Source organism: Takifugu flavidus, chromosome 21, assembly GCF_003711565.1.
Source record: "Takifugu flavidus isolate HTHZ2018 chromosome 21, ASM371156v2, whole genome shotgun sequence".
Taxonomy (NCBI): Eukaryota; Metazoa; Chordata; class Actinopteri; order Tetraodontiformes; family Tetraodontidae; genus Takifugu; species Takifugu flavidus.
Genome location: NC_079540.1, coordinates 6,719,139 through 6,740,668, shown reverse-complemented (window position 1 = coordinate 6,740,668; position 21,530 = coordinate 6,719,139). Strand labels below are relative to the sequence as shown.

General features: G+C 43.9%; 3 protein-coding genes across 8 annotated transcripts; all 3 read right to left on the bottom strand.

Moving 5' to 3' along the window:
• Nucleotides 1-31: 31 nt before the first annotated feature.
• Nucleotides 32-5,138, bottom strand: zbtb22b (zinc finger and BTB domain containing 22b). The gene is made up of 4 exons (XM_057021217.1): nt 4,954-5,138; nt 4,040-4,267; nt 3,212-3,934; nt 32-3,029 (listed from the first exon to the last, which is right to left on the bottom strand). The coding sequence occupies exons 2-4, from the start codon at nt 4,265-4,267 to the stop codon at nt 1,710-1,712; spliced, it is 2,271 nt and encodes a 756-aa protein (XP_056877197.1). The 5' UTR covers nt 4,954-5,138; the 3' UTR covers nt 32-1,709.
• A 284-nt stretch (nt 5,139-5,422) lies between these two features.
• kifc1 (kinesin family member C1) lies at nt 5,423-11,000 on the bottom strand. 2 transcript variants are annotated; one of them, XM_057021223.1, is made up of 17 exons: nt 10,877-11,000; nt 10,190-10,288; nt 9,873-9,972; nt 9,532-9,585; nt 9,305-9,376; nt 8,810-9,008; nt 8,554-8,719; nt 8,238-8,405; nt 8,032-8,145; nt 7,845-7,931; nt 7,544-7,741; nt 7,213-7,377; nt 6,960-7,098; nt 6,737-6,876; nt 6,536-6,609; nt 6,303-6,378; nt 5,423-6,160 (listed from the first exon to the last, which is right to left on the bottom strand). In XM_057021223.1, exons 2-17 carry the CDS (start codon nt 10,283-10,285, stop codon nt 6,116-6,118), a joined length of 1,893 nt encoding a protein of 630 aa, XP_056877203.1. In that variant the 5' UTR covers nt 10,286-10,288; nt 10,877-11,000; the 3' UTR covers nt 5,423-6,115. The 2 variants fall into 2 exon arrangements, with proteins under 2 accessions (XP_056877203.1, XP_056877204.1); XM_057021224.1 differs by lacking the exon at nt 10,877-11,000 and adding an exon at nt 10,763-10,782.
• A 590-nt stretch (nt 11,001-11,590) lies between these two features.
• Nucleotides 11,591-21,134, bottom strand: znf384a (zinc finger protein 384 a). Of its 5 annotated transcripts, none has more exons than XM_057021225.1 (11): nt 20,972-21,134; nt 19,309-19,376; nt 18,318-18,654; nt 17,762-17,884; nt 17,175-17,329; nt 16,985-17,061; nt 16,422-16,646; nt 15,248-15,415; nt 14,565-14,643; nt 14,331-14,489; nt 11,591-14,142 (listed from the first exon to the last, which is right to left on the bottom strand). In XM_057021225.1, exons 2-11 carry the CDS (start codon nt 19,369-19,371, stop codon nt 13,720-13,722), a joined length of 1,809 nt encoding a protein of 602 aa, XP_056877205.1. In that variant the 5' UTR covers nt 19,372-19,376; nt 20,972-21,134; the 3' UTR covers nt 11,591-13,719. The 5 variants fall into 5 exon arrangements, with proteins under 5 accessions (XP_056877205.1, XP_056877206.1, XP_056877209.1 ...); XM_057021226.1 differs by having other exon boundaries at nt 20,636-21,131; XM_057021229.1 differs by lacking the exon at nt 15,248-15,415.
• Nucleotides 21,135-21,530: the final 396 nt, after the last annotated feature.

Below are 21,530 nucleotides of genomic sequence, written 5' to 3'. Positions count from 1 at the left end.
TTTACAAAGACGATTAAAATCGACAAAAAAATTTTTTTTTGGATTATTTCCAGGAAATAGTTTATTTATTTTTTTAGTGGTTTTATTTATTACTTTTTTTACACACTGAAGCCATAAGTGGCACCAAAAAATGTCTAAATGACAACTTTGAAAATAACAATCAGCTGGTCAACCAGAAAATATGAGTGATGTGGATGAAATGGTGAAATATCCCAACACACACACACACACACACACAGAGTAAAACTTCCCATATTAACCTGTTTTAGTTCATAAATAAATGTACCAGAGGACTATTGGATGCTTTAAGACCTGGATGAGCCCAGAAATGTGGGGATTATCATTACTTTTCCATAGGACTAAATGTAAAGGGCTGCTTGTTTAACGTGTCACTTTTTTGTTCCTATGACAATAAAACTTGAGGGCTGTTGATTGGTAGTGGAGACAGAATCTACTCGGCAATTTTTCCCTCTTTATTGTTTTTCATGTTAGTATAATAATATTATTCATATTATTTTGGGGCTATCCAATAACTCCTTTATATCTTTTACTTTCTGTTTCAAAGATACAAAGATGCACTTTAAGAGTCCCATTACTCCACTTCTGCCTTCACAGAAGGTAAATTCATCACCACGCTGCATGTTTTCTCACTTGGTTCTGAGATGTTACAATAATCCAGCACACGTGGTTAAAGGTTGAGTTTGTTGTTTGAGTTTGGCCACATGCCCAAATGCAACCTAACATAGATGGATTTTCATTTTCATTTTGAAGTTGGCAACCACCTCATTCTCAACATTTAAAGGGGTTTGTGGATCTGGTACTGTAACCCAGTATTTACCAAATGTGTCCAACAAAACCATAAAGAAACAAATGTACTCCTTCCTCATGTAACAGTGAATTAATTGGTATTAAATGAATATTCTGGTGAGATACCTGAAGGTGCCCCACAGATAAAACCTGTTCTGGGGGAAACATTAGACATGAGATTTCAGCTTTTGTGGCCTCCACCATTAACATATTAGCCTCACAGGTTATCTCCCGGTATGAAGAGTAAATACATTATCTGTAATTACATTGTTAACAAAGATCTCAGCAAGTGCACGAACTACAACTGTAGCAGCAGGAGCAAACACAAAGCCAAGTCGAATCCTGTCTGAGCTGGGTCAGCTCTGCATGGGTGGGATCTTCCAGGGAGGCCAAGATGAGCAGAAATGGCTGAGATCAAACTGTGGAATCACCTAAAACGACATTGCAGCACTGAGGGGAGAAAAGGGAACCTGCTGCTCTAAGACACAAATCTACAGCTTTAGTTGGTTACTTTTAGAACTGAATTATCAATTTGATATCTTCTTTTAGTTCCTGCTTTGATATATTACAATAAAAAAATACTAGTGATGGTCTTAAGCAGACGTGTTTGCTATTCTACCGGCACTATATTGTTGCCTCTGAGGGTCTGCAATACAGGTGTTATTTTGGGGTTCCTCGCCAGTCCTCTTCAAACCTTGGATACAATTTTCAACATTAGTTTACAGACTGAGACAAATGTTCCACTTTGTGATGAGGTCACTTTCTTTTCTAAAGGCAGTAGATGTAACTGGCATGAGCACGACCACGGGTCTATTTCAGAAACTTGACGGCACAACAGGCGACAGGATTCCCAAAGTCCCGATTTTATACATCAGATTAGGCTTTAGGATGCACCTCCCGCTTTAAGTCACGCTGCTCTCATTCACGCCAACCTCACACTCGTCCTCCTCGCACACCCCCCGCGTCGCCCCCAGACCTCCAAACATCTGACTTGGGCTGTGAGGGACGCCCCCTGCGGCGGCCATGTTGTTGCTCAGCACAGCGGCGCTGCCGTGATTGCTGCCGCTTCCTGTGGCAGCGTGCTGCGGCGACAGGACAGAGAGATGTGGCGATGAAGTTGAAGCTCCTCCTCTCCCGCTGCCCCGTCCTCCCTCACCTGCGGCCAGGAGGAGATGGTGGGAGGACAGAAAATCGGACCCCTCCTCACCTCCCGCCCCTCCCCTTCTGCCCTCGGCGTTGCTCCCTCCCTCGCTGCTCTCTCCCAGGGCATCACGCCTCTCGCAGTGGGAGCGGTGTCTCATGAAGCTGTCGCGCCACATGAACTTCTTGCCGCAGCTGAGGCAGTCATAGGGCTTCAGGCCTGTGTGGGTCTTCATGTGCTCCGTGAGGTGGTGCTTCATCTTGAACTTTTTGGCACAGACGGGGCAGTGGAAGGGCCTCAGGTCCAGGTGCATGTTAATATGGCGGTCCCTCATGCTCTTATGAGTGAAGGTTTTTCCGCAGTGACACATAAAAACCTTCCCCGAACCCCCACCGCTGCTGTTACTGCCACCGCTTCCACCCGCAATCCCGCCGCTGTCCACGCCATCAATTCCCAAAGTTCCCTGTGCAGACATATGAACCGCTCCGTGCTCCAGGCTGGGGTTCTTGAAGGTTCCTCCTCCGATCATACTGCCGGTCATCCCCAGGGAAGGTGCTGCAGCATCCAGAGACAGCCCAGAGGCCTGACTGTAGAGGACCACCTGGTTACCCTGCATGTCCAGGGGGAAGAGCTGGGCCCGGGCCGCCGCCGCGCACTGCACCTGACCCAGCAGCGTCGTGATGGTGCGATTAGCACTCTGGCTCTGAGCTGCGGTGGTGTTGTGAAGGTGCTGAGCTAAAGTCTGGTCTATCAAACCACCTTCAAACCTGAGGTAGTCTTCGGAAGACTGACAGTAATCCACCTGTGAATCCAAGTCGCTCTCAGATCTGCCCCCCAGCTCCCCCGAGAGGCTGCGGACGTTGGAGATGCTGAAGTCCGTCCTCTCCCTCTCTCTGGCCAGCTCCAGCTCCCTCTCGTCCTCGTCGTCCTCCTCCTCCTCTTCACCGCCCTCCTCCCCCGACACCACGATCAGGTCATCGTCTTCCACGCGCTCGGTCTTCACCACCACCCACTGCTTGCGGGGCATGATGCTGGGCTGGCTGTAGGTGGGGCGCTTCGGCTGGGGTAACCCGTCACCATCCTATAAACAGAGACATATAAACAGAATCAACACCAACACATGGACATCCCAGCATAGGATGTGTCTTTAAACCCCCCCCAGGATGCCAGAGTCACTCAGCAACCTTTAAACTCTAACAACAACAGTCAGCTGGTAAAAAGAGATCAATCTTGTCAGTGAACAGACAGGGTCCCACAACTCACCTGATATGATGACACACCAAAGCTGTCGCTGACCCCAACTTCCTGATCTGGCGCGGAGCTAGTCTTCTTTCTCCTCCCACTTCCCACTCCTCTTCTTCTCTTTCTTTGACGGTACAGGACCTCCTCTTCCTCCTCTACATCCTCCTCCTCCTCTTCCTCCCCTCCTGATGGGGCACAGTAGCTGGAAGTCTGGCTTGCAACCCCCCCATCCACCGAAGCCCCGGCTGTAGCAGCCCCACTTCCTCCGAAACTGTTTCCATCCCGGGGGCTGAAGTAGTTTGTGCTGCTGGGAGACTGGCTCTCGCTGAGTGATGGACGGACGGGCGCTTGCGAGCCGTGCTGCTGCCCATTGGACCCCCCATTCTGGGACTGACTGCTGGCTTCGCCACCTCCTTCATGAGCACAGCCTGCTCCGCTCTCAGCGTTACTGCTGCTGCTGCACCCGAGACCACCCGACCCTCCGCTTCCTGCGAGCCTCTCCTGCAAAGCGCCGCCGCCGCCGCCGCCGCCGCCGCCCGCAGCCATCCGTCCCTCCTTCAGCAGCTCGGTGCACTTGTCCACGATGTGCCACATCTGCAGGACGCTGCCCACCGTGAGGTAGTTAACGATGTCGTCACGCAGCATCCGCAGCTGACCGGTGTAGGCGCAGCTCAGGACGCTCTCAAACGCCAGTGGGTCCATCACCGCGGGGATGGACACTGTCGACATGTTCTTCAGGAGAACCTGGTGAAGGATGGAGAGGCCACAAACGGACGAAACGAAATTAAGACCTGCATTTTTCTGTTGGTGTATAGCTGGTGCTTCCTGAGGCTGGTGGCAGACTCACACCTGATCATGGAAGTAGGGTGAGGAGGCGGCCAGGACGCAGCGGTGAGCTTTGAACACATGTCCCTGGACGTGGATGGAGAGGTCACAGAGCCTGCCTTCTTCTCTCTGTCGGTTCAGACCGTCCAACACCGAGGCCTGAGCGCTGGGGAAGCACACCTGCACCACCGATCCAGGTGTGTCCCTGGGGGCTGTGCTGCTGCTTCCCACTTCCACGGGCAGAGACTGCATCTGGGCGGCAGAACCACGGAGTCAGCGAGCTCCGAGGTGGAGCCTTTTATTATTGCTGATTACAGGAGCTTAAATATGCCACAACGATCTGTTCAGACATGCTACCAAAACAGATCATTAGGAAAGGAGTCCTGCAATAAAGGATCTGGAAACATCAGGAAAACAAGGAATTTGGGAAGATGCCGCTCACCTTGAGAGATTATTGGATTATTTGACGTGAATTTAGAAATACCTTAGTGGACTTCAAGGTGAACATTGTGATGGCTGCAAACTCTCCAATGATTCAGGTGTCACCGAGTTATTTTAATACTTCAGTAGCAAACCGCAGCTTATTCAGAACTAATTCGTGTATTGATTTATTTTTTCAATCGTTTTCGTGCTTTTTAATGACACACTGAGAGCAGCTTCGCAGAAAACCAACTAATGTGAGCAGGTAACGTTACAGGTTAATAACAACACTAATGAGGAAAACACATGTGACACTTCTGCTGCTTTACCGATAACACACAGCTGCAGGAAAAAGACTCGGAGCGGGGCTGAAGAGACGCAAAGTGGCTGCTTTTGTTCGGACCGACTGCGATAAAGTCCAGACAGTTGGGAGACGTTAGTCAGCCGCCGTTAGCCTGCTAGCTAGCTCTGATGGCTGGCTACAGAAAGCACGAACCGGCTGAAGAGGTTCGACTCACCGCTTCAGTTGTCAGGACAGCCTTCAAAAGGACAGTCTTTGACCGAACTGACGGTACCGAGCCCTGTCATGTTCCCCGGGACCATCTTTCTTTTTGAACAAATGTCCTCCCATCAGATGTCTCCTGTAGCGGCAGACAGCGACACGTCACCTTTAAAAGGTTTCCAGAGAGACGAGCCAGACTTTGGCCGACAAAAATAAGAAATCTAGCGTTCCTGCTTTTATCAGTAATTATGAGACCTTTTTATTTAAAAAAAATCACTGTATATGTTTATTATTCTATGAAATCACATGTTTATTTCCCATTACTCTCGTCACCAATGCAGATTCTTTACCATAAATAAGTGATTTTTCACATACAGTATATCTAAATTAAGTAAACCTAAAAGGAAACAAGTACATCAAAAGAAACAATCTTTGATTGCTTGGAAGGAATTTTGGAGAAATGGATAAACCAGAATTTCAGTACATTTGAAGTTTCCATTATATTTGAGAATATTTTATTTAAAAGCAGAATAAAGCAGACATATCCCTAATGGGTGTGTAAGTCTTTCACCACACTGAGCAGATGACAAAGCTTTCAACAGCATCACCAACATAAAGAAAAACATTGTGTTAATTCAAATCTATTTATTTGCAGTTACTGTGCAAGTTAGATGTATGATACTGTAACATGCTAAACTTAATACATGTGACTTATGCAGTTGTCTCTTTTTAAAATGTGACTTTGTATTAATAACAGCTAACTGAAAAGTCAAAAAAATAGCAAATTGCATAAAAACATGACTAAAAATATTGTACACATCTAGCTGATTAACAAAGAAGCATAAAATTGTTTGACAGCCTCGTTACCCATCATTAAAAGGGGCCCTGAGGATGTAATCACCAAATGGTGATTGCGGACTGGCATCATTATGTTTGCCAGTGAACAACAATAACCATGACCATATATTTACATACTCTACAGGAAATCACAGCGGTTTGGGTCACTGTCAGCCTTTACCATTACATCTGTGAAGTCCTGCCATGTCTGAACTTTGGAGACCTCGTCTGAGCTGGTGGGTTTCACACAAATGGACCATTTAGACACTAAAATATGTGACCAGCAGGCCAAGCGTAGACACCACAATTCCCCCGTAACCACTTTTTTTCCCCTTTCTGCTCTATTTCCTGTTGGCACTTGCAGTCCCAATTACACAGTCGTTCACCTATAAAACAAGTAAAGAAGCGTCATCATAAAGTGTTGTAACAATGTAAAAGTAAGTTAAAGATGATTAAATCCCCCCCTGTAAAGCAGATAACATGGCTGTTGCTGACATTAACATAAAACAAAAATCTGCTGGAACTGACCTTGCTGGCAAACCGCAGTGAGTTGAGGGTCTCCCCGAAGCTGTCCGGCTCTGGGGCAATGTTCACGAACATTAGGCTGGGGTGGGAGAAAGATCAACAAATAGAAACTCAGAAGAATGCAAAAAATAAAGGCTTTGGTTTTGTCATTCATTCTATTTTAGACAGGTGTAGGAACCTCTGGGCCACTGAGGTTGAGCCTCCATATCACGGAGCCATATTGATGGAAAACTCACGTTTTGCTGTTTCCCCCCAAGCACCCCTGCAGGAGGTACGTCAGCTTGGAGTTCCTGTATGGAATGTAGTTTTCCTGTAAAAGAATAAAAAGGAGGGTCTTTTAAATTTTCACAGAAAACGTATTCTTGTCATTAAGCAGAGCCGTAATCAAAGCTTCGGCCTAAAGCTGAACTCAGAACAGTTGTTTTTATTTGACACACCTTGTTGGCCAGTGCGCTGATGACGATGCCCAGGTTAGAGAGGGAGCCGTTGATGGCCGTCATCTCCTTGAAACGCTCACCCTGCGACTGACTCTTCAACATGCGCTCACTGCCAGCCAGGTCCACCAGACACAAGGTGGCTGTATGAAAAAACCCACAGAAAACACTCCGATAACAAACAAATCAGGTTAGAAAACAAGACAAGCTGGAGAATTATACTCACACTTGCACTTGATGTCCCTCCCACCGTTCACTCCCTCGATATCCAGCTGGAAGACTGAATGGGAGCGAGAGGAGCGGTCGTTCTGGGCCGTCTGGGCCGTGGAGCGGTTCTGATTGGCCAATGCGATCAGACCTAGAACCTGGCAGGCCCATGGGCCACAAGGATTACTATCAGCTTACACATTGAATGCACACAGCAGGCTGGGTGAGTGATTGTGGTTCTGACTAATGAACACTTAAGGAACATTTCCTACCTGATCCTCATTGACGACCTTTTCGTAGGTGAGGTTGGTGATCGTCACCTCATTGGTGACAGACTTTCGGATCTCGTGCTCGGGTCTCTTGCTGGCTTTGCCGGTGTAGAGCAGGTCTCGCAGAGACTCGTTGTAGATTTCAACAAAACTTGCTGTGAAATTGAACTGAGAAAAACAGAAAAAAAAAAACTTTTATACAAAAATCTAGCGCAAAAATACACAATAAGGTTACGATGAATGGAAAAATGTCAGCAGCACAATTACGGTGTGCGAAGACCCGTTCTGTCAAAGACAAAGCTCACACACTCCCTGTCCCACATCGTGCGCCTACCTCCCAGCCCTGTGCTGCCAGTTTCTCTGCTGCCTTGAAGACCTGTTGCACAGCTCGAGGAATCACACCTCTGGTTTCCGTGAACTCATCCCCCTCCATGGTGTACGTCTTCCCACTTCCGGTTTGGCCGTAGGCAAAGCAGCAGACGTTGTAGCCATCCAAAGCAGACTGCACCAGCAGTGAGATCTCCTCAAAGATCTACAATCACAGTGATTCGATTTCCTTTTCTGCCAGCAGATGAATTTTTACAGCTGCGTAATTTGAATCAAGCCGAGTGTCGATGGAAATGTTTTAAAATTACCTCCTGTTGTGAAGCGGCAGGACCAAAGACACGATCAAAGCTGAAGTTATAGTTCTTCTGAGTATCGGTAGTTTTGCCTGTGTGAGACTGAAAGACACCGGGATGGTTAAGTAGTTTCCTTCCCTGGTGATAAAAACAGACACCTCATTTTTTCTTTCCAGCTCTGATGTGCTCCAATTTTTTTCACCTCCTCTGTTTTTGCCAGCGTTATCATCTTGTTGTCGCTGGCAGGCAGCTGGATGTGCTTACTGACCCCTCCATCCACAACAGGGCGCACTCTGCAAAATACCCTGATATTTCCCTGTAGATAATAATAATAATAATAATAATAATAAGTCAGCAAATATGGAAGGTCCCTTCATCTTGCAGCCTTTTCCAGCCACCAACACTCGCCTTGAGCTCCTGGATGGTATTGTGGAGCCGCCTGCGCTCCATTTCACCAGCGTGAAGCTCGTCCTTCTGCTGGGTCACTGTCTCTTTGAGGGAGCAGACCTCTTCCTCCATCTCTCTGAGTGTGCTCTGCAGGCGAGCCAAGGTTGACTCTTGCACAGAAAGTTTGATCTGGAGTGACGGGACAGATATAAGATCACCAATGCATCAGATTACATGTACTGATTTGGATCATAATTAATGTATTATTAATTGAACTGGTTGTCTGAGCCATATTTCCTGACATAACTGCACCACAGATACACAGAAGACTCAGTACCTTCAGTGTTTGCAGCTCTGTCTCTTGGCTGTCTCTCAGTGTCTCCATGACCTTGTACTTGCCCTCCAAGTTAGACAGCTCTTTTTGAAGAGTCATTTTTTCACTTGAAACAGTTTCCAACTCGTCACGGACACCAGACAACACCTGCAGCTCCTCTTCATAAGTTCTAAGCACAAAAAGGTGGCATGTTTGGCCTCCAAGCAGACAAATCACAATCACAACTGTATGACACAACTCATTTATCAGATCCTGGTACCTGATCTGCCCTCTCTGCCTCTCCAGCTCCTTTTGTATTTCAGCCACTCTTGTTTGGCTCTGGACCATGGTGCCTCTCAGAACCTCATTCTCCTGGTTCACGGATTTAACTTTGGTCTGGTAGTCACGCATCTTCACCTCCATGTCGCTGACCTTGCCTTTCAGGTCCCACGCTTTGCGTTTGTTGGCCCCGGTCCCACCTGCACTCAACGGGATGTAGTGAAAGAATTTATGTTTGCTGATTTTACTTTTATCCGAATGAAACAAAATTCTACAAATAAAAAAGGGACAGTGAATTAAAGGGTTAGGGTTACACATTAAAGAAATATTTGTGATTTCACCAAACTCAACTGACATCAAGCAAGGAGGTGTAATACACACCTGACGTGCACATTTATAATTTGGAGACATTAACCACTGATGTGCACTTTTGGACAGTGGCAAGAGATCACACCCCCAAAGGTAGAGTGGATTATTTTTTAATCTATTTTCCTACCAGCTGTTCCCGTGGGCTGTTTGAGGTTTCCTCCTTTTGCTACAGTTGAAGCCATTGTTGGTTTGAGAACACCTAAAAAAGAGCAACGATTCCTGCATGAAAACCAATCCCAGAAGTCTTAATAAAATCTACAACTTTTATTTCCGATGCTAAAAGCAGGCATTTTCAGAAATAAAACTGACAGTTCCCTAAATGGTAAAATATGTAAAATTATGTTTTTCTCTTACCTCTGGAAGGTCCAGTAGCCACAGTGGCAGCTCCTACACCTCTGACTGGCTTTGCTGTGTGATGCAAACAATACAGGTAAACTCAGAGGGAAAAGGCAGTGAGCAAACAGTCCTATTTCTATTGAATGCTGCTGTTGCTGATCCTCTCTTCAGTGCTTTTTTAGTCAGAATCTCTCTATTAAAGTTCCACCACAACTAAAAATCAGACATGGATGGCCAACTAGTGTAAAGGCCTGACAATACAAAAACAGCCACAGATGTAGGAAATGTGGAGGAAAATACTAAAAAGCCTTGTTCTGACTGCCTTAGGCTGGAATGATTTGATTGAAGCAGCTACGCACAGATGGGCGCTCGTGTCACTGCAGCTGGTGGCCGCCTGCTACCAATGACTGTTGCTGCTGCAAATGCTTTCCCGGGCTCTGGGTCCTTACGTATCTTCTTCTGCAAACAAACACCAGCAACATAATGCAAACTTAGGAACTATGAGTGTGGGACCTACTTTACATCACAGCGAATATGCATAGTTACTATATAGATGATAAACATTACATGGACTCAAGTTATTTGTAGTATTTGACCAGAGATATACTGCAGACAAATGGACAGACATCATATTATGACATAAAAATTCAATCTGCTAGTCAGTATTTATACTAACCTGAGCAGGCGCATAGTCTTGGCCATTATCTGAGCCGCCACTGCTGCTGCTGCTTGGAAGAACCCTTTTGCTTGACATAACTGGCAAGCGGGACATTTTCTGTTACAGGGTTAAAGGGCAAATTAGTTCAATTTATTCTGAACACACATAGACAAAATATAAACACTCAAACATGGTTAAATACAAAGATCGCCCTTTATCATAAACACAAAGGACAGAGTTCTTGACTGAGAAAGGTAAAACAGTCTGTTCTATGACTCTATAAGCAGGAAAGTGTTGGCTAAACAGATGCTTAGTTTTGTTGCAAGAAAGAAATGATCAAAATCGAGACACAAAACTAGGATTCGGTCAGAAATATATCAGTAATGGAAAATCCTTCTTTTCAGTTGCCGCAAAAATATTAGCATTGACTGCAGGATCTTAACTTACAATGGCTGTAACATTATTTCATCAGGCATTTCTACTGCAGATTTTTTAAACCATACTCGAACCGCATTGATCAAACAGAATAATGTACATGTCGCCATTAGCTGCTAGCTGCAATTAGCTTCAGTTTGAAAACAGTCTAATTACCAAAGATAAAGCTTGACGAACAAACGCATATCTATACGTATCCTTTATCCAACATACTCAGAATCTAAGATGAATATTTTTCAAAGAAAACCTTTGCATTTTGCACCGCATTACCTCAAATAAACCGAGTTTCCCCTTAAGTTATTGAGCCAATCCACAGTCTCCGTCCGTTTGAATTTGAAATCTGACTGTTTTGGTGCCCACCGCGAACGCGATGTCCTGATTGGATGAGCCATTGAAACCCCGCCCACGCACACATCCGCCCCGCCCACTATGGTTCCGAAAGTAAAACTCTGGATAGTTTTCCAATACGCCTATTTACTATCGTGACATATTCAAAGATAAATTGCTACAGAACCAGCCTTAAGTAGCATTTTAAAAACAAGCATTCACACGATATCAACAGCTGTTCAAGAAATGTTCTTGTTTTGAGGAAAGAATTGTGCTACATATGACCACAGCGCCGCGGCGTGGTCTATAATGGCATAGCAGGCTATTAGTAATAGAAATGTTTACATCTTGCCAAGTTTCCTTACATTTTGGAAACATCACTTAAATGTAACTTCTTTACATGTTTGGTTTGTAAAATGTGCTTTTGTCTAATGCTATTTGCATTCACGTTAATAAAATGAGCTTCACCATCTTTAAGGTAACCTGACAAGACCAAATTAAGTGCTGACTGTGAGCAAAAATAATACTACCACTTATAACAAGGAAAACAATGTTTGTGAGTTACCACATTATTACCACCACCACAAGTGCTCTATAAATAATGTCTGATCGACTGATAATCTTACATGTTTGACCAAACAATATCACTAACAAATCTTCTGTTCATCATAAAATGTTGCCACACTTTATTCTCCATTAAGGAAGAAACAGTCTGTTCAGATGAACAAGAGGTGTAACTGCATACGGTATGCAAGGATGTAGCATCAGAGGTTCGTTAATAACTGCAATTATTAATATGGGGAGCATCAGTAATAACATTAACAAGAATATTGACAATGTGTTATTTTTTTTCATAAAAGGACACAACAAAATACAAAGAGGAGTATACATGAGTCAACCAGCCACAGGTATTGGCTGTTTCAGCGTTTTAATCGGATAGTTTGTGCACATACATGTTGCATTGGTGTCCCAGGTCACCTTAATTACAATTTTGCTTTATAAGCTAATGTGAAGAATATAACCTCAGATCTTTGCGCACAGAATTGGGAACTAATCTCCAGACATGGTTTTTGTTCCATAATCTAATAAACTCTCTTTGTGTCTGCTAATAATTGTCAAGTGCACTGAAAACCTGTCAAAACGGGTACATGACAGCAAATCTGTTCCTTAGTTTAACCAATTTTATGCACAATTCCAAATGTAAGGGTTGTACTTTTGCATTTTTGATGATTTTGTCAGGCAGTATTATGGTACAGATGCATTAAAGGTGACCTAGGAACAGTCAGTGATTTGGTATTTGTTCTGTTGAGTTCCCATATATGCTTTGTACAGGTCATACTTCCCTTTAAAAGATGAAAATGATTCTTCTATCTATTTATGTACAGCATACTGCAATAATGCCTCAGGTCAATAATAATGTGGATAACAATTGTAATACAGTTATAATGAAATATGTATGAAAAAAGCATTAAAAAAACAAACATTGATAACAGTACCTGTCAATTCTTTTATCACACAATCATTTTCCCAACAACTGCCTGACAGAAGGCTGGGTTATCTTTACGCTGTGGAGGATCCCTGACTGTCTGAGCGGACCAGGAATAACACTCCACTGGGACTTTTTTCCTTTCTCTTCCCTTTAACATTCAAGCACTCACTCCACTTTCTCAGAGTTTGTTCACGTGAACCTCTGTTGGTAGAAAAATACATACATATATTTAAAAAAAGTACAATGTACAATGATCACAAACGTAGGCATGAAGTACAAACTTCATCAAGTGCTTTTTAATCAGCAGATCAGCCCCAACCAGCCCTCCTCTGGTCTCTCTGCAGCAGTCTTCAAATTTAGTGCATTTCCCAACTGGTCCTTCTCCTTTGTAAAACAGTCGGGGCTCCAGCAAAGAGCATGGCTCCATAAACTCTTCTAATCTGAGTGACGGTGAGTGTAAATAAGGAAGTCATGAATTCAAAGATGCACACGATGAGATCCAGACAAGGGTTCAGCCCGATGCTGCACTGCTGTTTGCTGAGGCGTCAGTTCAGTCTCTTCTTAATAAACTTTGAATCTTTCAGTGCTGAGATCCTTCCAATCTTTTCATTCATATTTTGGCTTGAACTACATAATGGTTTAATATCTGTGTTTTTAAAAATTCTTATTATTCTCTGGGACACATATGTTCAGAGAATAGTGCAACTTGATTATTTCAAACCGATATTTTACATCTTCATTCTCCCAAATGCAAACACAAATCAGAGAAGGCTGAACGGTTGTTCAAGATTCTCAGTGAAATGTGGCTCATTTTGAAACTGCTTTTATAAATTCCTATATGATTAAAAAGGCCCAAAGTGAACTTTGCTTATGTACTGATTATGTCAGGAATTGGAAGAATGTAATTTCAGGCCGAAGAATAAATTATGGAAATAACAAAACAGTGTCCTACATCTGTATTGCATTGAAGAGATGTTTGACAATGCTAGGTTTAAAAAGTGGAGAAGAGGTTTGTAAAATATCCGTCCTATCGAGGAAGTAAATGTAGTACTCAGTATTAAAGCTTCTCAATAATGGCCAACAATCAGCTGGTGAAAACCAGACTGAACATAATGTCATTCACTGCCCACTGTGGGGGGATAGAAAATGATTCAGTGTTGAACTTCAGTTGACCAGATGATCTGAATGTGGACGTTTGGTAAGCAGACTGTAATACTGAATACTGATAAATTATGTTTATCAACATTTTTACACTGCGGATATGATTGGTAGGTTAACCAGCGTAGGAAGACGCAGTCTATGAGTTCATATGCTCCACCTGTATTGCTGATGTGGAGACGGTGAGGCAGAGGTCTTTGTGGGTCACGGGCAGGTCTGCCACAGTGACTGGTTTGTACTGGATCTCACTGGCAGATACTGTTTTGTACTGGTGGAGGTCAAATGGGCACGAAACCACAGCTTCTGTGGGCTGCTGGTGTGACTGGTAGCTGCTTGGAGGTCCAGGGTTAGGGTTCTGGGTAGCGTTATTAGGGTTGGTCTGACTTTGGAGCTGGCTGGTTCTGTCCCCGCCTGCTCCACCAGCTCCTCTTCCTCGGCCACGCCCTCGGCCTCTGCCACCTACGCCTGGCGTGAGACCCTGAGCCTGCTGAGCAGCTACTGTTGCCGCCACCGTTAGCGGGTCGGGGTTGTGCTTCCTCATATGTTTCATTAGATACGTCTCCTGGAGTTGGGGAGAGAGAGGAGACATGAACTGTAGGGTGTAAAACATAAGGTGACCCTCTGCCATATGACAGATGGAAAGTGCAATGCGGGTATTAGCATTACTGGGGACACTTTCATGTTTAAATAACTGGAAACACTATATTTAACTGCTGATTCAAAGCCAAATGTGAATGTCAGAGAGAGTACCGAGGTATAGGATCTGTTGCAGAGGCCACAGGAGAACAGCTTGGCGTGTTTCACGGTGTGCGTGGACAGGTGCACCTCCAGACTGGCAGCGTCTGTGTAACCACGGTTACAGTTCTGGCACTTGAATGGTTTGTCTTTGTTGTGCTGGCGACGGTGAGACTGTTGAAAGAGAAAAAGAGCCTTAAAATTGCATCACAGAGAAATTAACTTAAAAGCCACAAGGAGGACATTTACCTGCAGGTTGGACAACTGAGTGAAAGACTTTTCACAGCCTGGATGGTTACACTTGTATGGGCGGTCACCAGTGTGTATCCTGGAAAATGATACACATCATTAATCCACTACAACTGAGATGCAACTCTGAGTTCCTGTTTGCTGCCCTTGGATAATGAGAGGGTACGGGATTCTTCATCGTGGTTTAAATGCAATCAGGTCACTTTTCCTAAGACAGTTCTGGAATATTTTCCTGGTTTCTGATTTTTATTCATTTAGACTCTTACAAAAGTCTCAATAAAAATACTGTTGCAATGTTCTGAAGGAAAGCCGTAGACTAACTAGAGGAGAGTGCAGGTCCATCAATATCCAGTCTGAATTTGACAATTGATGACAAAAAAAACCCAAACCTTAGTTTTGTTTTTCAGTGACATTGAAGAAGATTCTCTCTGGAGGATCCCTGAGCTTATTTCAGTGTTTATCATAAATGCTGTATTTATTAATTATTAACTCAACTCAGCTGGTCTGTGTTGTCCTTACAGACTTTTACGGTCTTCCTTTATCACCTTAACTCATGGCAACTTTTATTTAATGTGCCAACAGCTCAGATGTCTCTTGGACAGAGAAAGAAGCTCATCCACAAACACAGACACACACACACACAAAAACTCAACCAGTCAAACCCACAGAGCCCAACCCAGTACCGTGTGTGTTGCTGTAGGTGACTGAGCTGCCTGAATGTTTTCTGGCAGTAGGAACAGGTGTAGGGCTTGGCCCCCGTGTGGATTCGGATGTGCTGGGACAGGTAGCTGGAGTTGGCAAACGACTTGGAGCAGTGGGGACACTTGTGGGGCTTGGCCTCAGTGTGGTTTCTAACACGGCAAACCGGGATTGGAGGGATGAGGAGTCGGGGAGAGAGAAACACAAAAAGAGAAAGAGAGAGACAGCGAGAGACTTTTAGGCTACAGCATGACCAAACTTCATGATGATCAAATCATGCGTTAATGCTAACATGATCAGCTTCATTGGTCACAGATTGACAGTGTGCTCTTAATGCTGCGTCTGAGTTGTGAAACCACAGAACAAAAACATACAGCAAGCACAGTCACGCTTGGCTCTTTCTCGCTCTCTTTCTCTCTCTCTCTCTTGCGTGCTTGCAGTCTCTCATTTCATGTGCAGTACTTTTGGTGGGGAGTGACCGTGTTGATGAATGTCTGGTTCTTGCTGCAGCTGAATTTTAATGTTAGTTCAGAATGACCGGCAGACCAGTGAGGCACTTCTTCCTGATTAAAATGATGGGGTTGGCGCTCAGTGGCAGTAACAGGAGTGAAGACAAACAAACAGAAAGCACAATGGACACTTTCATCCACCGCACACAGACACAAGTGATATCAAAAAGACTAATATCAGTGTGATGCTCATGTGGGTGTTCTTGGTAATAGGATAAAGAATACAGAAAAGAGGAAAAACTTTGTGTTTTAAATACATTAGCACGATGTTTCCTAACATGGTATATAAAGAACCAACACCTTGTCAGCATGGTCAGCATTAATATAATTTTCACTGATATACCTTAAAAATGATACCATTCACAAATTTGTCAATAGAGTTAGCACCAGTTGATGTGGGGTCTGTTGAGACATGATTTTGAATGTGGGGAAAACTTTAAGAAGCACAGACTCAACCCAGGGTTTACTGGGTTTGTTGGGGAGAAATGGGGATTCAGACCAGCTTTCCACTGCTATAACTATCCAAAATATCACATTATTCCACACCATTTGCTGCTTTTTCCATAGCAATCCTCCCAGTGGCTCACACAACAGCAGTGCACCATCATGCAGAGACACACAGAACCACACAAACCAGTCAGCCCATTACCGTGTGTGCTGCTGCAGGTGACTGAGCTGCCTGAACGTTTTCTGACAGTAGGTGCAGGTGTAGGGCTTGGCCCCGCTGTGGATGCGGATGTGCTGGGACAGGTAGCTGGAGTTGGCAAAGGACTTTGAGCAGTGAGGACACTTGTGGGGCTTGGCCTCAGTGTGGGACTTGGCGTGGATTTGCATGTCTGACTTACTGAAGAAGGTTACTGCACACATCCGACACCTTAACAAAATGGAGAGTGAAAGAGAAAGAAAAGCCTTAATGGCACACAGTCAAAGCAATTTAATTTAAACTACACTTCCACGTATTTAGGAAAACAACAGAATAGGAATGAATTTTATGAATGAGGTATAAACCACAGTTTTAAGAGTGTAGAGACTGTGGTCTCACCCTGGTGACATGAAGACATAAGAGGAATGAAAGCATATGAAAATGAACATACATCACACATTCATACTAATAAATAGAGCCGGCTTTCACTTCATGGTCAAATTTAAATTGGCACATTTTTTTTGTCCAATGAAATGCTGTGAAAACGTGAAAACAATCCAATCTCCTACCTGTAGGATTTGGGGCCATCTTTGTTTGTGTGATCGTCCTCATCGTTTGATAGATCATACGGGTCGGCGGTGTGATGCTGGAAGACAATAGCAATATAACTGTCACTCTCTGTATGTATAGTATAAGCATATACACAGACACACACGCACATAGACAGACACACACACAACAAATGTTGGCGAGCCTCACCTGCCCACCAGCAGTGAGGTGTGCCAAAATCAAGGCGTCACTTCCAGGAGGGGGAACCCCACTCACTCTTCCCATCACCTGCTTGCTTTTTCTACCCCGTTTTGATGGTGTTGGCATGACAACTGCAGGAGGGATAGCAATGTCCTCCTTCTTGTCTGTGAGCAAAAAGAAAAGGTAAAGAGCAGAAAGTCTAAATATGTCAAGTAGAGATGCATCGTCCTGCATGGCTCCAATAGAAAGTGATAAAAAAGATATATGCTGCATCACTTGGGAGGACAAAAACAATGGAAGGACACACAGAAACACTGTAGGCGTGAGAATGAATTCAACAACACAACATAGGGAATGTGAATTAAACAATGGATGTATTATAGCAATAATCTACTCAAGATAACCTACTTGAATAGAAAAGTAAATTTAGGTCAAAAGTTTTCGAGACTACCGTGTTTGTTAATGGAAATTATTCAAGGCATCCATGTGAACTGAGGAATATCGACACAGCAACTAGCAAAAAGGTGGGTCCTGCCATTACTCAACAGTTTATTGGCATATTAAAATGATTGAAAGTAGCTGTGACTGGCCTTTACCTGCATTTGAGGGGTGCAGTGCAGACACTATCATGGTGGTGGCAGTGTGGGGTCCAGTTACAAATGACTGCGTGGTTGCACTGGGAACCAGTGTGCCCTGCGGGGTGGTGATCACTAACCCGGCTAAGAGGAAAAGAAACACTATAACAGTGTGTGTATTGCACTGTCTAGATAACCTTCTACATCTAACAGAACAATTCGTAACATCAGAATGAGAATTTTATTCAATAGACTGAGGCATATTAAAATCAAACACTTCTTTTAATGAAATTTGACCTTTTTTTATATGCTTTTGTCATGTATGTTTTTTACATGAGATTAAAAACTTCACGGACGCTCCTGATGGGGCCAACGATCTGTTCATACACCAACACTATAAGGTTATTGTGTCATGAGAATATTCATAACCTGCTTTGTGGATTCACATTGTTCTAGGTCAACATTTATACTTATGTTCCTATTAAAGTGAACACACATAATGTGAGAGAGAGAGAATGGAAATGGTGTAAGACATGAGATGATGCCAGAAGGAAGAAGGGCAGAAGAGCCAACTCACCTGCAGTCATGATCCCCGTGGAGGGTACAGGCACGACTGTGATGTTCTGGGAGGTGTGTGACTGGTGCAGGTGTCCTCCAACCACACTTAATGATGCACTGCCACTGTTGCTCCCACCACTGCCTCCTCCCCCTCCTGCAGTGCCCCCACTTCCCTCTTGTTTTGGGATCACACGCACCCCGGCTCCTGCCTCCAAGGATCCAGGAATGGCCAGCACAGCCGTGGGGTAATGGGGCGTGGAGGTGGAAGATGCAGAGGAGTGAGGGAAAGAGGGTGCACTGGCCTTCTCCGGACCAAGCTGCTCCTTTGCTTTGTTCAGGAACATGGCGTTCTCCATCTACGTGATGATGAGTAGAGGGGCAGTTTGGTGGTAAGAGCAAGGAAAGGAGAGACGTGAAGTAACAAAGCAGTAAGGAGGATGAGCCGTTTCAAAATGATGGCAAGGAAAGATGAGGTGAGGAAGAGAAAAGGACGAATCACCGGATTGGAGAGTGAAGATCAGAGATGGGGAAGTCAGGACCGTTAGGGGAAAAAAGTGGAAAAAGTGCCCAAAACAGGAAAAATGGCAGCACAGAATGCAAGACACAAAGTTGTTGGTCAGGAATAGGAGGCAAAGGGTGAGTGAGTTTGGACAGATGAAGTCGTGTGATGAAGGGAGAAGAAAGTCAAAAAAGAAGTCAAGTGAGATGCAAAATGTTGACAAAATAAAGGCACAGAGTGGTTGAAGAGGTGAAACAGAAATGTTATCAGATGAGCTTTCGCAAACGTCAGCGCTCACATTTACACAACTTCGGTGAGAGGTTAAGCGAGCATTATCTGATAGTGTTAATAACAAAATGAACAGGGTCAAATCACTGTCTGCTGACATGTAAGGTTTAACGTAAGGCCCTGACAGCCAAACTGGTGATCCCTTCTGGGTAGCTTTGGACATTGCACATACCACTATACCACGTGTATTTCAAGACAATTCCAACAATAAGTTTGTCTCTACCTGTCCTTGTACAGTGGGGACGGGAGACCAAAAGTATGATGAGTTGAAAGGGGAATCGTCCATTATTTCTGTAATTAAAAAGCAACACACTTAGAAAACACCTGTCCTCCTCGTCATTTTGCCCTTCTTCATCTATCACGTGAAACGAGACCATGCATGGCTGCCTTTCGACCATCTTAATTTGCTTCCTTTCCACGTATCCTCTCCTCCATTAGATAACAGCGATCACATTTTTGCATATCAGTGTCAGGTACTCACAACCAGCAGCCTGTTGCGTAATGCATTCGTGATAGCGTGTTTAGTTTATATGCCCCTCGATGGCGAGATGTGCGCTTAGTGCCTAGTTGTCCTATCACACTCATTTTGATCATCTAATCAGATTCAGAGGGGAGGATGTGAAAGGAATCAGGTAAAGATGTTTAAGCCCTGGAGTGCTGGACAAAAAGTAATCTGCAAAAGGACGGAGGCACGAAAACAAAAATATTGAGTTTTTGAAGGTTGCTGCCCATGCAACAACAGCAGATGGTTGTATCTAATATTGGAGAATAGCAGTGTCTTATTAAAGCTAACAAAAATTTTAATATAACCTCAATGTTTCGAAAATATCTTTTCCAAAAGCCTGCTTCTGTTTAAAGAAATTACCAATAAATGTTTATTAACTTTGCAATTATAGCAAAGTCTTATTCTTTTAAATGTTGGAATGCACTTTAACATCATCAAATATCTATATTTTAGGTCTGTAAGAGGGGGATCTTGTAATTTCTTAATGTCAAGCATTGCCATATTGCTCACACCCACAAAAATCATGCATGTAATTACATGTTGGTTAAGTTAAACTGACATGTATTGTCGCTTCATTTATTTAAGACGTTTGCATGGGAAAACTACAAACTTTAATGCAGAGATACATTTGCAAAGATAATCCTACAACCAAGGGGGCGGTGTATTTCATGAAAACCATGGACAGTAAAACTGGCGGCATGTTTTACATTTATCTCCACCATCCAGGAGCTCCCTGTGCTGCATAACCGAAAGCTAAATGTTAGGCACGTCGCTTAAGTTCAGGGGCGAACTTAAATGATCCAAGAGCCATTTTTGACAAGGGGCACAAGCTGGTAATGCTAGTTGGCGTTAGCGGGATAGAACACAGCCTTATAAATGTGAATCTGTCGTTGGAGTAGTAAAACATCTTGGGGGAAATAAGCGCCCGGAGCTGTTCATAATTAGCTGCCAATCGCTGAAAGAGGTGACAGAGATGTAAACAAACATGGCTAATGTTAGCTGGTCAAGGCAACAGCACCATGGCAGCTAGCTAACGTTAACTTGCCTCCATTAATTTTCTCCTTTTGTTCGCTGGCTCGCTCTAGCTACAAGCAGGCCCGTATATTCATATGATTTAGGAGCCTGTCGGCTAATAAACACAAACACTCCAGCTCCCTGCGCCTCCATTCCTCACTCCCTGCTCATCTCGCAGAGTGAAAATAAAAAAAGAAAAAAAAAAGTCTCGAATAAAAAAAACCGAGTAGAGAAAAAAAGCGTCGACGCCGTTGCCTCTGTGGGAGACGCAGCTTCATGCAGACTTCCGGCGGCTGGACGACAGACCTCTCAGACACACTGAAAATAAGATAATTAACAATCGACTTTTAACTGTTGTGTTAATTACCGGTGAATTCGACTCCCCGTCAACCCCCCCGGAGCTTCTTCGGGTCGGGACAGTTGGGAAACTTTGTCCAAATTCGACCCTCAAACCCGTCAAATATGCCGTTTTTTTCTTCTCTTTTTTTTCCTTTTTTTCCCCTCTCGAGAGCTCCTCGACAGTCAAGCTGACGTCACAAGCTTGCGACAGTGCTTCCGGTCTCACGTTTCAAAATAAAATCTCAACAGTCGAAAAGTATCGCATTTAATTTAAGATAAAGTGCATTTTTCATCTGATAAGTGGTCAGCTTAACCTTTGCGTGTGATGTATTGTGTTTACCGAGCACGCGTGATAAAAGTTTAATGAACAATTCTATTCACAATTTTGAACAATTCATTTCCTGTACAGCTTTAGGTGTATTTGTTGAATTTGACTATTCACTGTCTTCCGGTGTGTTGCTTATTCCTACATTTTTCTCGAGTGTCTTTAAAAATAATTATATTAATTTTCTCACCATTTATTACAATGTTCAGTGATATTATATAGTACAATAATTAAGAAAAGGTTTCTCATGACATGTTAAAAA